The 17,791-nt window shown below is 41.8% G+C and overlaps 1 protein-coding gene across 9 annotated transcripts in view; it reads right to left on the bottom strand.

Annotated features, from left to right (window-relative positions):
* Window positions 1–17,791, bottom strand: part of RALGPS1 (Ral GEF with PH domain and SH3 binding motif 1) — a 217,422-nt gene that overhangs the window by 165,737 nt on the left and 33,894 nt on the right. For 7 of the 9 annotated variants that reach the window (XM_081896462.1, XM_081896469.1, XM_081896468.1 and 4 more), the window contains exons 2-4: window positions 12,469–12,554; window positions 4,686–4,809; window positions 44–151 (exon numbers count right to left, since the gene is read on the bottom strand). In XM_081896462.1, the coding sequence (XP_081752588.1) occupies window positions 44–151; window positions 4,686–4,742 (165 nt within the window). In that variant the 5' untranslated portion in view covers window positions 4,743–4,809; window positions 12,469–12,554. The remainder of the gene's footprint in view (window positions 1–43; window positions 152–4,685; window positions 4,810–12,468; window positions 12,555–17,791) is intronic. The other 2 variants (XM_081896465.1, XM_081896466.1) reach the window with 1 other exon arrangement.

Genomic DNA, 17,791 nt, shown 5'->3' on the forward strand with positions numbered 1-17,791 from the left:
CAATACTTTTAGTACAAATATGAAATCAGTCATTTTTACTTACTGCAAACTCCTCTGGAGTTACTTTCAATACGTCAAACACAACTGCATCATAGCTTTTATGGGCATAATCTGAACTCCGTCCTTCCAGAGAGTCAGAACTGCTGCTGCCCTATGGAAAGGGATGGGAGGAATAGATTTACATGAAACCAGAAATTTGCCAGTCAGCTAATTAATGATTACGTTCACAAAGAAAAAAGCAAAGCTGAGCCTTATGCCAGTTTACTTTTTACTAACTCGGGTTTCTATCCAATTCTCCCCTCTGCTTATTAAACAAAAGCTATTCAAGTTGGTGCTCATATTGGCTAATGCAAGAGAAGAGATGTGCAGCTATAAGATTAGAAAGAGCTTTCAATATAAAGTTTGGTATATATATCAGTAGGGTTTTCTCCAGCAATGGATCTTGTAAAGCCTCTATTCTTAGACGTTTCAAAAGCTTTGAATTGGTGAACCAAAAAGTAGCAACATTTGCCTGATCTAATTAATCACTGTATTCCTTTCCAAGCTAAGAACAAAATACAGTGATACCTTGGTTCTCAAACTTAATCTGTTCCGGGAGTCATTTGACTCCTGAAACGGTTTGAAAACCAAGGCATGGCTTCTGATTGGCTGCAGGAGCTTCCTGCACTCAAGCAGAAGCCGCATCGGACATTTGGCTTCCAAAAAATGTTTGCAAACTGGAACACTTACTTCTGGGTTTGCAGCGATTGGAAGCCAATTTGTTTGACAACTAAGCGGTTTGAGAACCAAGGTACCACTGAAACACTACTGAAGCTGCATTTCCTTGCTTTGTGAAACTAGGAAAGTGGCAGAGATATCCCAGTAGTACTTCCTACCAATTTCTCTTTAAGGCTAGAAAAAAGTGAATACAGTCATGAAGAGGCTAGGCTACTTTTAGAACTCTCTAGGAAATTATTATTATTATTATTATTATTATTATTATTATTATTATTATTATTATTATTGGTATTTGCACCCTGCCCATCTGACAGTTTTGCCCCAGCCACTCTGGCAGCTTCTAACAAAATAAAAACACAGCTAATTGTCAAACATTAAAACTTCCCAATACATCTACTTTCAGATGTCTTTGGAATGTTGTGCAGTTGTATATCTGTTTGACATCTGATGGGAGGGTGTTCTATAAGGTGGGTGCCACTACCAAGAAGGCCCTCTGCTTGGTTTCCTGTAACTTCACTTCTCACAGCGAGGGAACTACCAGAAGACCCTTGGAGGTGGACCTCAGTGTCCAGACTGAATGATGGGGGTGGACACACTCCTTCAGGTATACAGGGTTGAAGCCATTTAGGATCTTTGAACATCAGCACCAACACTTTGAATTGTACTCGGAATGTACTGGAAACCAATGTTGATCCTTTAGGATCAGTATTATATGGCCCCAGCAGCTGCTCCCAGTCACCAGTCTAGCAGCCACATTCTGGATTAGTTGTAGTCTCAAATTCACCTTCAGTGGTAGCCCCTTGTACAGTGCATTTCAGTAGTCAAAGCAGAGCATATACCACTCTGGTGAGACAGTGTGAGGGTAAAGTCTCAGTTGGTAAACAGCTGCCCTCGACACAGAATTAAACTGCACCTCCCTGGACAGCTGTGAGTCCAAAATGACCCCCAGGCTAGGGACCTGGTCCTTGAGGGGCACAGTTACCACCCCATTCAGGACCGGGGAGTCCCCCATACCTAGTCGCTTACTGTCCCCCAGAAACTTAAAGCAGCGGTTCCCAGACAGTGCCACAAAGCACTTGGTGCTCTGCGAAGAAATTTGAAGTAAAATAAATGTAAAATCAGCCAAAAATGCACATATGTGCCTTTGGCATAAGGACAACGAAAGTGTTCCATGGCAAATTTATCTTCTGAAAAGTGCTGTGCAACTCAAAAAGTTTGGGAACCACTGACTTAAAGAGTTAAAGGGTTGGGCTAAGCAGCCTGCCATTAACCATGAGGCGAATAACACAAGAGTTCTTCTGGATCAGACCAAAGGCCCATCTAGTCCAGCATCCTATTCTTACAATAGCCAATCAGATGTGTAAGGGGAGGCCACAAACAGGACTTGGGTGCAATAGCACTCTTCACAGAAAATGAATTTCTGACTTCAAAAGTGGAGGTAGAACATGACTGATAGTCGCTGATAGCCATATCCTCAATGACTTTGTCTAATCGTCTTTAAAGCCATCCAAGTACGGGACCGCCATTATATCTTGGGGGAGTGAATGACATAATTTCACTTTGTAAAGAAGAACATTCTTTTATCTGTCCTGGATCTTCAAGAATCCAGCTTCATTGGATGGCCCCAGGTTCTAGTATTATGACAAAGGGAGAGAAAATGTCTTCGTCTTCACTTTCTTCACACCATGCAAAATCTTCTATCCCCCATCATGTTCCCCCTGACTTTTGTTTTTTTCAAAACTAGAAATCCCCAAATGTTGTGGCAGTACATGGGCAGGCAGGCAGTGGTGGCAGCAAGAAGAGGAAGTGACTAATTGGGCATACACCTATATCTGCAAATATTTGTGACATAAGCTAAGTATGGACAGAACTAGATATTGGGGTATATGACCAAAGTCTTTTGGTTACTGGACACATTTTAGAAAATCCTAAGCAAATATACTAAGCTGTAAGTCCCATTGAACTCAGAACCTACTTCTGAGTAAACATGCTTATGAAGACATAGTAAGTTGTGAAAACTAAATAAAATGGAAGGAGGCTACTGTTTTTAATAAATACGGGAATTCACACAGATCATTCTCTGTTACATTAAACAGAAAACACTCTATTTAGTCTGAGGTTTCCCTCCAGATTCCCAGAAATATAACTGTTCACCAGTATGCTATTCAAAACCATGCAGGAAGACTGTGGCAAAATTGGAATTATATCTTAGATCTGTCAAATATGAACTTAGACCCTTAATCACAAAGGAACCTTTTCAAATTTCAAGAGTTTCTAATGGACATTACAGATTTACTGTAACTTCTCAATGTAATGTTTATAGAAGATGCATTCTCACCTTCCACTCAAAAAGTATAAAACCCAGCTAGGAGTTAGGTTCTTACAATCTTGGGACATGGTATAAATCCTAACCACAAGATGCCAGTCTTCATTTCTCATCCATTTCCAATGTTTTCAACTCAGTGACTATTTTTCAGCATGATAATACTAAATTATTGAAATGAACGGCATAGTTCTGTTGTCTATTTTTTCATGTAAGTTGCTGGTTTAAATCCACTGTAAATTCCAGTAACTCTGTACAGCTTTTCCACAGAAAGCTGAAGTAAACAGAACTCAACAAAATGCATTTTTTTATAATCTTGTATTATTATTTCCAGCCTTCCAAGGCTTGGAGATCTCATGAAAAACATGCAAAAAGATATACTCTATGGAGTCGAGTGCACAATAGAGTTAAATTTACCTCTGCAATATCCCCAAAACTGGGTCTTTCTGATTCACAGCACTTTAGAATCTCAGGGGGAAGGAGGTCATAGCTGCTAATACGTGACTGTTTCAGTTCTACAGACATTTCACATACTCATTTACCACTTTCCCCTTCCTTCTGTGTATGGAATCCCTTCCAAGTATGGGATCACATGGAAAAACATTAACATGGATACAGAAGGCATTTCCACACTATATGCATGCAAATTGCCTTTCCCCATTCAATAAACAGAGCAGATTCACATTCAAAATGGAGAACAGGTGTGGACCTGCTGTGTCCATTAAAATGAACCAGATGGAAAAGTGCCACATGTCACACATGTATCAGAGCTCCTAGACATCAGAGCTTATTAGACATTGTTGGATCAGGAAACAGAGTACAAGTTGGGTGCTAAGACTCACCAATCATCTGCACTGTGTACCCTGAAGCCTTGCCCTTGGAGAACAGCATCACTAGGCTACAGAAGTAGCTGATTCCAGGGGCAAGAGTATTTGGGGAACTGTTGTAACAGCAGGTGACATCCAAATGGAATCTTCCCTTTTGGGAACCAACAAGGCGAGGGGCCACTTTCTGATTAAGCCTCCAGTAAGAGGATAAACTGGGTGCTTTCATGAGGAATGAGGGGCTGGTAGGAATGAGTGAATAGGGTTGCTGTTGTTTTTGTTTATTTGTTTTTGTTATCATGTTATGTATTTTGTGCTTTTATGTTGTAAATCACACTGTGATCTTTGGATGAAGGACAGTACATAAATTTAATAAATAATAATTTTGCTAATATAAGCATTTTAATGCATACGGTACCCAAGTATACACATTTTTGTACAAATTACTTGACTGAAGAACGGCACTGCAAATTTCAGAGAAGTGTGGACTTTGAAGAGTGGTTGTGTTTCAGTTTATATATTGTTCAGAAAGGCAAATTAGGTAGGTTTGTCTTTAAAAGAGAACTGAATCAAATGTCTTCCCCATCCCTGAGTTGAGATCTTAGTTTGTTCCCCATTTGGCCTCTCCTTAACCTACAGGTCCAATCACCCCTGCCCATTAGCCACGTTGGCTGCAGCTGTTCAATTTACATAATCTGTAAAATACATACAAGTATGATACTAGGCAAGACAAATTAATGGCAGAAAGTCTTAGAGAGATGCCAAAATAAACAACAATTAAATTAAAACATACAAATGGTAACAGAATACCAAATGTGTACCTCTGGTGTGGCGGAGGTCACTGTCACGTTGGCCATGAGGCCATTCCTTTTATACATACTCTTCTTTAGGATGCAGGAAATTTCAGCTCAGCCACCACTGGTGACACAAGAGGATGGAGAACTGCTGCAAGAAAAATACATTTTATGAGAAACTGATTTAAAAGAGGCCACCAGTGAGGAGCACAAGATCATTATTGAGGGGACACAAAGATTATTTGCAAAGTGTACCATATATCAAGTGAGAGGACACCTGCTTCTTTATGTTCCAATTCAACCCTTAATACTGGCTGAGCAAGCTCTTTAGCCTTCATGTTTGTATTAAAGGACATTGAGGGAGGCTTGGTCAACTAGTAAACACTCCTCTTGGTAGATGCTGAATGCCCAAACATTTCCTGGGAGCAGTATATTACCTTTTTCTTTGGGAAGTTTAGGTTAAAACTGGTATTGTGGTATTTTCATTAACTCTGGGTAATATCCAATGTTACTCAGAATAGATCCATTGAAATTAATAGACTTAGGTCCACTGATTTAAATGGCTCCACCCCAAGTATGAGAATGAGGTATCATCCTCTATATTTTTGATATTGGTTGATATCAGAACATACTCTGCCTTTGGGGAAGGAAAGGGGAATTAAAAATAAATAAATCACAATTGCATACATAAGAAATGTACACTTAGTTCTCAATGAAATATATGAACTCAAAGTTGTGTGAACTCACAAGCAACACTTACCATCATACAATATTCTGGAAAGGCAAAACAAATACAAGGATGATGTGAGTACATCTTGCTCCTGAAGAAAACCAAATTGATTAACAGTCCCACTTACAGAACAAAATGTATTCCCTATAAATCATTTGTTAGGAAGTATTTGACCGAGTTTTACTGCGCACACATGCGCAGAAGTGGTCCTCAGGTTGCGGAAACCTCAGGATCCGACCGGACCTCCGAAATGGACCCCTTATGCAACCAGAGGTACCACTGTATGTTCCTGGACATGGAATTTGACCTCCAAAAGGAAAAAAGTGGGGAAAGGAAAACCCAGGAAAAACACTCTCTGATTTGTCCAGTCGTTTCCCCTACCTCCATCCCTTCAATATATATATACAGGCTAGATTTAATTTTTTAATCACTTGTCCCATAAATATTACTAATTTTTAGCAGGGTGTATTCATAGTGTTAATATGATGCCCACTAGCAGAGTTGATGGTCTTCAGAGACATAAAGGTAGCTTCCTATGATCATATAGCCCACTCAGGAGAAGGGGGACTGCCAACTAAATTCCAAGTCTCTTGGCCTGGGAACTTCTGTCTAGAGCTGGTTGCAGGAAGAGGAACAAAGGAACCACATTGATATATCTGGTCTATGGGGCTCATGTGCTTTTGAGTGACAGGTTGTTAGGCTCAATCACAGGATGCAGGATGAGCAAGTACTTCAGGGAAGTGAAGGGTTTAACATTTGTGGGAAGTCAAAGTCTCCACTACTGTTGAAGTTGTCCAACCTCACTGGCAGGCAGCAATCTTTCATCAGCCTGGGTACAGGAGGAGAGACAAGATGAAGGACTACAGAACTTGGGCATCTTAAAAGGGACAGACAAGGGCAAGGCAGAACACAATGCATTCTTAGGCTTAGTTACAGTAGGGTATGGAGCTAGATAACTGTCCCAAAGGCTTCATGGGAAATGTGGGTGTTGGAGAGTAATGACATCATGCAGGTGATCTGGGAGGCAGTTCCAGACATAAAGGGCAGTAAGGGGGAAGAAGATCTGAGGCAGCAGACAGCCTTCGGATGGCTGAATGTGGCCAAGCAAGAAAAGCTAAGAGCAGATACAGAGATGTATTAGGGTGCAATAACCAGTGTGTTTTTTCGGGGGGGGATGCAGGGGTGCACATATCCCTAAACATTTTGTGAATCTAAGTTTCGCTTCATTGAGGGGCAGTATTTCAGTATGAGTAGGAAAATGAGAGTAGCTTTAAATTTCTTTTAGAAAAAAAGCACTGGCAATAAATTTTCAGAAGTGGGCAAGGACATGATAGCCTTTGTTATATTATCATTATTATTACATATCCCTATATATGAAATGGCTGCTGAAAATGAGCCAGTGAGATAGAAGAACTTAAAAATATGGTTTTCATATCAGAAACACTAAATATTCCCTTTCCTCTCTTCTGTCCACCTCCTGACTGCATTTTTGGTGAGTGTAGGCTCAAATAATGTTCTCATGAAAGCAAAAGAAAATTCCATATGTGACCTTGTATCAAATCCAGCTTGAGTTCTGGCTTTCAATGATACAAGTAAACCAATTAAATGATACAAGGAAGCATCATGGAAAACTTAATGAGAGCACCAGTTCTAAAAGAACCAATATAACTTCCCCCAATACGAAGCAGTTGTTTCAAAGAAAAGAGTTCAACTTGAGTAGCTTCATACAAAATAAACAGGAGATTTGCTCCAAAAATGTGTATGCCTGTTCTAAAATGCATACAATACAAATGCCTAAAATGTGCCATTTTAAATGGGACTTACCAGACACTATGTAATTAGCAGATCTTTTTTTGAGCCAAACTGCTGAAATAACCCCTTTCAGTCAGAGTTGGTTTCGCTGGCACAAAAAAAGTAGCAAAGTTGTTGTTATGATAGAAAGATGCATGGTAAGGTGAAAGTAGCAACAGAGTGCTTTTTCTTCCTCTTTTTTAATACGATAAAGCTAAAGAGTCAGTCTTCATATAGGGAAGGCATACACAAACTCCGGCCCTCCAGATGTTTGGGACTAAATTCCCATCATCCCTAGCCAGTGGCGTAGCGTGGGGGGTGCCAGGGGTGCCGGCTGCACCGGGCGCAACATCTGGGGGGCGCGAGTCCAGAGGGAAGGGACAAATTCCATCCTCCGCCGGGCTCCCCGCCGCTGCCGCCGCTGCGCTCCACTCACTGCTCGCAGGAGGAGCAGCCGCTGCAGCAGCGCCGACGCCGCCTGGCCGGGCACGGGCAGCCTCCGCACCCCGACGCCGTCGCCATCCCCTCGGCCCAGCCACAGGCGGTGGCTGCTTCTGCCAACGGGGAGGGAGGAGAGCTCCGAGGGGAAGCCGGCGGGCGGGCGAGGGTCTCCCGGCGGAAGGGGGCGCCGCTGGCTCCGGCTCTCAGCGCAAGTCTCAGCCGGGGGGGGCGAGGACGGAGCGCGGCTGGAAGCCCCCGGACCCAGCCGGGAGGAGGAGAGGCGCTCACCAAGCCCGGATCTGGAGCGCCTCGGAGCGCGGACTCCACCTACAGCCCAAGGAGAGGAGGGGGCGGGGAGGCGCCCAGGGGGAGGGGGCTTCGGCTGCCTCGGCTCGCGGGGGCTCCGCAAATAATAAATTTAATAAATTCCTGCTGAGCCTTAAGGGGGGGTCCTTGGCTCCTTGGCTTGCCCCCAGCCCCAGTGGCGTAGCGTGGGGGGGTGCAGGAGGGCCGGCCGCAACATCTGGGGGGGCGCGCTCGCACTCGAGTGCTAAAATCCACGGGTTAGGGGGCGCAAATTACTTGCCTTGCCCCGGGTGCTGACAACCCACGCTACGCCACTGTCCCTAGCTAACAGGACCAGTGGTCAGGGATTATGGGAATTGTAGTCCCAAACATCTGGAGGGCCGGAGTTTGCCTATGCCTGATATAGGGCATAGTTGTGGAATTTGCTTTGATGTAGTGATGGTTACAACCTGAAGGACTTTAAAAGAGATTTAGACAAATTCATGGAAGATAAAGCTAGCAATGGCTACTAATTACAATGGCTTTGACCCACACCTCCACTGTCTGGGGCAGTATGCCTCTGATACCTATTGCTGGGAATCACACCTGGGAAGAAGTGGTGTTGCACTCAGGTCCTACTTACAGGCTTTCCATAGTTGATAACTCATTTATTAAATGCAACATATTCAACCATGAATTCCAGTTGGAAAAATCAGGCACACTTATATTAGACTGGATCTTAAGTATGTAGGATCTGACCTGTATAGTTATATAGAGGAAGGGAAAGAAGACAACTGAGTAACTCCCAGGTTTTCAACCAGTGTGCCGTGGCACCCTGGGCTGACTTGGGCTGGATCTATACCGATTTTTAAAAAAATTATAGAAAAAAAATGCTATAAAAGCTCTCAATGCAAAATCCCATTGGCAATGGATCACTGCTCTACAGCGTCATCTGGTGTCACATGTTTATAATGCAGTTATAATGATATAATTGACGAGTGTATCTGAGTCCTTTAATGATTATCAGGGGCACCATAAGCAGCAATGGGCACCATCCCTCATTCCTTCCTTCCCTCCTCTGATGAAAAAAATGGCTTCCATAAAGCTGGAAACTCCCTACTCAAACAGACAAATGAGATGAGCGTCTTTACTTTTCCATATATGACTGTGCTATGTGACGCCAGTCACTTTCAAAAGAGTGCTGCCCAAGTGTGCACTTCTCTAGCCCATCTCTATGATCCCAGCTTCTGAGGGGGGACATGAGGGGAGCCTGCAAGAGGGAGAGGAGGGAGAAGAGAGGAGGGAAGCGGATGGTTCATGGGGCCAGTATGGTGAGTGTGAGGCAATAGTTGAACCTGACAAGGCAACTTCTTCTTGCCTGGGCTGTGGCCAGTGTAAGTCCTACTTGGCAGGAGACCCACTGGAAGATAGTGAGGCAATTGTGACCCATTGAACCCAGTGGGTTCTACTCTTGAGCAGAACTTTGTTGGGCAAAGCCCATCCTCATTGGGTTGCAGGCAGTGCTAAGTCCTGCTTGAGAGGAAACCCATTGAAATAGGTAGGTAATAAATGGGAAATAAACTGTAATAATAATAATAATAATAATAATAATAATAATAGTATCCAAGAAGAGATCTACTGAAATTGATGGGTGTGGCTGACTCAAGGATCACTGGCCTCCAATGGGTCTTCCCTGAGTAGGATAAAACCAATTTATATTGGGTTGTAGCAAGTGTTAATCTCACTCAGTGTAGGCCTATTGAAATTGATGGTTATGATTGGCAGTGTCATTGTTCTCCAGTAAACCAGTCAGGGGTTAGAACTTAGCAAGACAGAGCTCCTCAGCAACCTTCAAAAACAAGGAAGGAAGGTGTCCTGGTGACATGTGCAGTGGCCCAGAAAGGAACTCCCAATCAAGTGGGGATTCCCCTGTATCACACAGGGGAGTCGCAAAAAGAATGTAAAGGGAGCAGTGGACTCAAGGGAACCACAGATTCAAAAAGGCTGAAAATGCCTGCAGTAACTTGTTTGTTGAAACTTTGAATTTATGCCTCAATAGCTCAGTTGGTTAGAGCACGGAGTTGATAATGCAAAGGTTGCAGATTTGATCGCTATATGGTACAGCTGCATATTCCTGCATTGCAGGGGGTTGGACTAGATGATCCTCAGGGTTCCTTCCAACTCTAGAATTATTTGGTTCAATGATTTGTTATATATTGGAGAAAGAATCCATGAAAATGTACATATTGTACTAAGAGACACTCTTAGATAGATAGCATTGTTTTGATTCTCAATTTATTCTCAATTAGATAAATGGAAAAAATACTGTAGGTTATACTGTAAAGGTAAAGGATCCCTGACAGTTAAGTCCAGTTGCGAATGACTCTGGGGTTGCAGCACTCACCCCCTCTATAGGCTGAGGGAGCCAGCGTTTGTCCGCAGACAGCTTCTGGGTCATGTGGCCAGCATGACTAAGCCGCTTCTGGCGAACCAGAGCAGTGCCTGGAAATGCTGTTAACCTTCCCACTGGAGCGGTACCTATTTATCTACAGTGGTACCGCGGGTTAAGTACTTAATTTGTTCCGGAGGTCCATTCTTAACCTGAAACTGTTCTTAACCTGAAGCACCACTTTAGCTAATGGGGCCTGCTGCTGCACCGCCGGAGCACGATTTCTGTTCTCATCCAGAATCAAAGTTCTTAACCCGAGGTAATATTTCTGGGTTAGCGGATTCTGTAACCTGAAGCGTATGTAACCTGAAGCATATGTAACCCGAGGTACCACTGTACTTGCACTTGACGTGCTTTCAAACTGCTAGGTTGGCAGGAGCTGGGACCGAGCAACGGGAGCTCACCCTGTTGTGGGGATTCGAACCACCAACCTTCTGACTGGCAAGCCCAAGGCTGAGTGGTTTAGACCACAGCACTACCCATGTCCCAGGTTATACTGTATTTACTTGAATATAATGTGCTATCAAATTTAACGTGCACCCCAATTTTCAAGATCTTGAAATCAAAAAAGTATTTGATGGCAAATGTAAATGTGCCATCAAATCTAATGTGCACCGTAATTTCCATGATGTAATTTGGCCAAAAAAGGTGTGAAATACAATCAAGTAAATATGGTACAGTATATTGTTGTTGAGATATAATTAGTTGTTGACCAATAAGAATATAAGGTCTCATGTTTATGAAAATGTATTTTAATATATGGTCGAATATATTTCCAATGTAGTGCCTAATGACAAACATATTTTTCAACAGAAGGCTACTCATTTTTCTACACATTTATATGTTATTGAAAATTTCATAGCTCTTTATACAAAAGCAGTATCAGAAACCCTAAAGCTTTCAAAAATAATTTTCAAATCAAAACAATTATAGTTTACATTTAAATTTGATGGCCCTGACAAACAAATGGTTCTTCATACATTTGTCACATTAAAAAAAAAACTAGACTTGCCATGTACTACAAAAACAGAATCCTAAAATCTTATCTTGTTCAGCAGTGCCATCTAGTGAATAAAAAATAGAAATGCTAGAACTCAGAATTTGGAAAACCAGTGGTAGCATAATCCACACTGCAATGAATGAGTTCCGAGACCAATAGTAACAGCATCCATTCATGGTTCAACAAAAATATAGGAGTGCCTAGCACTGGTCTTCAATTTCAATGCCTGCACAATCAATTTTAGTAATTCTCTGATTGGGGGAAACATCAGGAAACCTTTTCCCTATGACAGCAGTCCATTGATGTATAAGAAGAATATCTGGGGAACAAAGTCAACATTTGTACTGCTTTCCTTTTCTTGTATAAAATTGGTGGTGCACGGGATGAGGGCCAAACAACTGAGTCTGAGTTCTAGTAAGACTGAAGTACTATAGGTGAGCTGTTCCCAAGCCCAGATAACTGGCCAATTGCTTGCTTTGTACAAGGTCATACTCCCCTTTCATAGTCTAAGGGGGCTGCTGGATCTATTCTGTCACTAGAGCCCCATGAGACCTTTTCTCTCATGAGGAGATATGTTCTGGACTATATAGGAACTGGGCTTTTAGTGTGACAGCACCTACCCTTTGGAACTCCCTCCCATTACTATTAGACAGGTTCTGTTTCTATTGTCTTTTCAGTGTCAACTGAACACCACCCTTTCCCAACAAGCCTTTTTAGAAGAAATTTTTACCCCAGTCTTTATTTGTAGTGGACTTGAAATGGTTTTTAAGTGCTTTTATTGTTATATCAGTTCAGGATGTTTCGTGGGAAGCAATTCATATAAGGTAGCAAATTGGCTTCCAATAGATTCTGAAAGTCCCTCATTTGATACTTCCAATGTACCAAGCATGAAAAGCCTTTTGTTGGAAACTAACAGAACATAAAAAACATGCATTTCCCTATGTTTGCTATGTTTAAATCTCATACATTATTCAGATTCTCATCCTGCAAACACATTTCAAGCCTCAATAGCTTTAGTTCAATATGACATTCTAAAAATGCCTCTGTACTATGCTGCCACTCTTCTACAAATCAGTTTCCTCTTCAGTGATAAAATGAAAGCAGATTAACTTACCCATTATGTATTTTCCTTTCCAGTTTTAAGTACCAATAGTCAAACACAAATGAAGTCTTGCAGCACATCTTTCAGAATGGACATTTCTGGAAAGGGAAAATAATAATAAAAATATTATATATAATGGCAATAATACTATTTTATATTTATGCTTTATTTTATGAAAACAACTTTGGGGAGAAATGTATCTGTGGAAAATGGATATATAAATAGACTAGGCTTAGACCATAGGGTTTTCTTGAACAAGACAAAACCTTCCTATTTGTTCCTCAACAGTCAACCAACTTATGACTTTTATGTATCCCGTTCGGCAAGTATGGAATATAATTAAATCAAACTGTTCAGAGTAAAACCTTTTTATCTGATGCTGCCTTCAATATGTGAGTTCCTCCGGGCTCAATTTTATCCCCTGTGCTATTTAATATCTACATGAAACTGCTGAGTGGGTCATCCCAAGTTATGGAGTACATTGTCAGTAATATGCTGATGACACACAGCTCTACTTCTCCTTTACATCTGCAGATGAGGCAGTGGATGTGCTAGACCGTTGTCTTGCCTTGGTAATGGACTGGATGAAAGCCAAGAAACTGAAGCTTAATCCAAATAAGACTGAGGCACTGTTAGTAAGTGGCTCCCTAGACCAGATGGGTGGGAGATTGTTTGCTCTTGATGCTGTTACACTTCCTCTGAAGGATGGGGTATGTAGCTTGGGAGTACTCCTGGATACTTTGCTGTTGCTTGAGGCTCAGGTGGTCTTGATGGTGCAGACTGCCTTCCATCCGCTTCGGCTGGTGACCCAGCTGCACCCCTATCTGGATAGGGATAGCCAAACTTCTGTTGTCTATGCTCTGGTAACTTCTAGGTTGGATTACTGCAACACGTTAAATGTGGGGCTGCTTTTGAAGATGATTTGTGCAGAAACCATCAAAGATGCATGATGGTTTGAGCATATGACACCAATCCTGGTCTGACTGCACTGACTGCCAATTAACTTCCAGGCCCAGTTCAAAGTGCTGGCTTTGATTCTTAAAGCCTCAATATGTCAACAACCACCTCTCCCCATATGAACCAACCTGGACTCTGCAATCATTATTGGAGGTCCTTCTTCGTGTGCCTCCTCCACAGGAGATCCGGAGGGTGGCAACACCAGAATAAGCCTTTTATGCAGTGGCTCCCCATATGCAGAATGCTCTCCCCAGGTAGGTTGGTCTGGTCCCTTCATTATACATCTTTTTATACTTTTTTAGTTATGATTGTCATTTATAACAAATATTTCAAATATTTCCTTTCCAACCAGGCCTTTGGATGATTAATATTCTACTGCCTCTGAAATGTGTTTCTGGGGTGGTGGTGGTGATTGTTGTGTTTTTGTTCTAACAAAACATCCTTCTTTGGATGAAGGGTGGTATATAAATTTAATAAATAATAAAATAATAAAAATAAATGACTGGGTATATAACATAAAGAGCAGTGGCTCCCAATTAGCCAAGTACTGGGGACCCCCTATTTTTCAAAAGCCAAGCCATGGATCCTCTACTTTTGAAAATATTTATATCTCTGTGTGAATGCTGCCACCATACCCTCTCACATCTCCTAGTGCAAAACTGGGGGGGGGGTGTCTTCCAGGTCACACTCATGAGAGCATAATGCCCAAAGATGGGATGTCCCAGGCAGTTGACAGGTATGTGTCATGGACCCCCTAGGTGGGTTATGTGGATCCCGACCACCAATTTGGAAACACTGGTATAGCGAGGTGCCTTCTCATTACCAAATGCACCATATGGTTACTTATTAACCAGAGTGAATCCCCCTGCCAGACAACCCACTTCCTGAAAAAACAATTTGCATGGGATGAAGAAAAATTAATTTTCAAGGAACATTTTAAAATCATGTGAATAGATAATGGCTGCTGTACAGGATAAAGTGCGAGACTGGTTACACTACGCTCAGATTAAGGAAATTTTTAAAAGTGACAAAAAGTTAGGATTCCAGGTGGAGAAATCGAAGTTGGAAACAGAACTGTTAGAACCTAAGACTAAGGTACTTTCAAGAATGTATAACTTGCTGTTGAAATGGAATACACAAGATGAAATGGTTAAGTCGGCTATGATAAAATGGGCACAGGATATTGGGCATAACATTATGTTTGAGGACTGGGAAAGGTTGTGGACCACTGGGTTGAATTTTACTGCATGTAATGCTTTGAAAGAAAATGTAATGAAAATGATATACAGATGGTACATGACCCCAGTTAAACTTGCCAAAATATACCAAAATATACAACAAATGCTGGAAATGTAAAGAAAATGAAGGAACATTCTTCCACCTCTGGTGGACCTGCCCTAAAGTGAAGGCCTTCTGGGAAACGATATATAATGAGCTGAAAAAGGTATTTAAGTATACCTTTACTAAGAAACCAGAGGCCTTTCTTCTGGGCATTGTCGACCAGAAGGTGTTAAAGAAAGATAGAACATTCTTCATGTATGCAACAACAGCAGCAAGGATACTACTCGCTAAGAACTGGAAAACTCAAGATCTACCCACACTGGAAGAATGGCAGATGCAACTGATGGACTATATGCAATTGGCGGAGATGACTGGCAGAATCCGAGACCTGGGAGAAGAAAGGATTGAAGAAGATTGGAAGAAATTCAAGATTTATTTACAGAAATATTGTGATTTAGTGGAATGTTAAGAAGGATGCTTGGTTATAAATAATTGGCCATCACTAAAATAGATCAGGAATTGGCGATAAGAGAGATTAAGAGAAACAAATTTGCAGGAGAATTATTTTATTGTATTCAAGTAAGTGGTTACAGATTTGGAAATAAGATGATAATTTGCTGGACAAAAATTTATTAATGATGTAAGTGGGAGCGGGAAACGTGAGGAAGTTCAAGGATATCATGAAACTTTGTCAAAGCAAAGCAATAATGTTTATTATTACTGTATTCTTTTATCCAAAAATTCTAATAAATATTTATATATATATATAAAAAAAAGATAATGGCTGCTGTACAAACTTGTGCTTTGTTTTTACAATGTGAACTAGATAATCAAATTTCATCATCCAGGACATAACACAATTTGCTGCCTTTTCAACTTGCAACTAAAAGGAGGAAGTCACAGACGAAGGCTTTCTGAACTAACCCACTGGAGCACAAATAGATGTTATGCCTAATCTTACAATATACTCAACATACAACTTTTAAACCACTCTTCCAACAATATTGCAAACTGTAAACATTTGATGCTTCAGATGCTACAAATCATCTGCAGCAGATGAGATTTTGATCACCTGCAACTGCTTTCCTACACATACTTTTATGATCTATTTTAAAACTGTATTTTCAGACTGGAAGAACCTCAATCACCCATTGTCCAAGCTCCCCAAATATATGATTTTGGTACCTAGGAATTTGAAAACTGTACTTGAAGTGTTCAAGTTTTCCCCTCATACTCAGAAGCTTTTATGCACACCATATGTTTTACACATATGTACACAAAACATAACTGGCCTGCATTTCTCCCTTAACTAAAAGGAAATGAAACTGTAAAACTGAACCACTGAAAAGTTTTTGCACAGTCCTTACCCCATTTCTTAACCTTGCCTTCCTTTATCTGATTAACCGCAATCCACATTTATTTCTACAAAACTTTCAAACCACAACCATTTGAACTGTGTTTTTAAATGCATGAAAAATTAATACTGTATTAACTGGGGGGGGGGGTCTCCAAAGTCAGTGTTACTACTAGGATGAGACTACCAGATTCAATCAGGAGTCCTCATAGCCCAGATGGCTTTCAAATGCCCGTGGAAACAAAAGGCTGTGTTGACAGATCAAACTCCAGGTGTCCACTATTATGGGGGGGGGGGGTACGTAAGGGAATTTTGCCTACTCCCTCACCCCTGCGGCAGTCTCATTGATCCCTTAACTCCAATGGTGGTGAGAGATTGTTTGACCTTGCTGCAGCTTTCTCCTTGGGGACACAAATGTTTTAATTTATTATGGTGGGCAGCTGGAAACTCAGAGAAGTTGGCTGACAAAGAGCTTTGCAATGAGGACTGGCAAGTAGCCTTGCCCTCACCACCCACCCTTCCTGCTTGCTACCCTTCAACTCCTCAGCCAGGGACAGAAGGAGGAAAAGATCATCACTATGAGACTAGAAAGGTGGCAATAGCAGCACAGAGGGAGAAGAGCTGAATGGCAAGAGGGGAATCCTAGGAGGTAACTCCTTTTTGGGTCCCTTAAGAATGGCAGGGTTCTGTCCAAAGATAAATGGTACAACACTATGGAGAGGAGCATGGGTGTAGCCAGGATTTTTGTTGGGGGGGGCAGGGCTTTTGTTGGGGGGGAGGGCAGAACCTCAGTTAGCTATGCATTTTTATTGCTTTTTATTCATGGAGGCAGCTGCCTCTCTCTGCCCCCCCCCAGCTATGCCAATGAAGAGGGGAATGCCTGGTGTTCAGGCACATCTCTATGGCTACCATAATTTATTAATCTTAACTATGTTTGTAACATTTGTAACAAAGTTCTCTAAAAGGCCTACAGTAAATGATTGCACCCCTTCATGGATCACTGCCTTGTCTTGGCGAAGGGGCTTGAATAACTCCAAGAAGCAATGAGCTATGCTGTGGAGGGCCACCCAAGACAGATAGGTCATAGCCGAGAGTTTAGACTAAATGTGATCCACCTGGAGAGGGAATTGGCAAACCACTCCAGTATTTTGCCAAGAAAACTCCATGGACATAAAAAAGGAGCAGCTTTGAGAAGAAAGCTTTGAGTTTCCAAAGCATGCCCTGGTTCATGGGGTCACGGAGAGTCAGACACAACTAAGACGACTAAACAACAACAACAAATAATTGCACACTGGCAACTGGGATAAAGCCAGGTGCACATCTACAGCAGCACTGACGTGTGTGTGTGTGTGCGTATTATATTATTTTTAATTGATTGCTGCTTTTCCTGGGTACAATTACTATGTAAGGCTAGGAGGGAACAAGGAAGTGCTACTAGCTCTTAGGTTAGACATAGCCTCCATAACATTAGCATCTATCCCTGCTTCCAGCCTCAACACAACATAGCCAAATTGTCCCCTCACCCAGCTTGCAGTGGTGTTTGTGTACAGTGGGGAGGTTTGCACAACAGGAGGAAACATCTCATGGTACTTCCCTGCTTTTTCCTCAGCAGTGATGTGACTGCATATGACTCTCACAGTGACAAGAGGCCATATCCTCAAAAGATCCACTTAGAGTAGACTTATTGAAATGAATGTATCTAAGTTCGTAATGTCTCTCAATTTCAATGGGTCTCCTCTGAGT

This window comes from Podarcis melisellensis, assembly GCF_964234715.1.
Source record: "Podarcis melisellensis genome assembly, chromosome: Z".
NCBI classification, from domain to species: Eukaryota; Metazoa; Chordata; class Lepidosauria; order Squamata; family Lacertidae; genus Podarcis; species Podarcis melisellensis.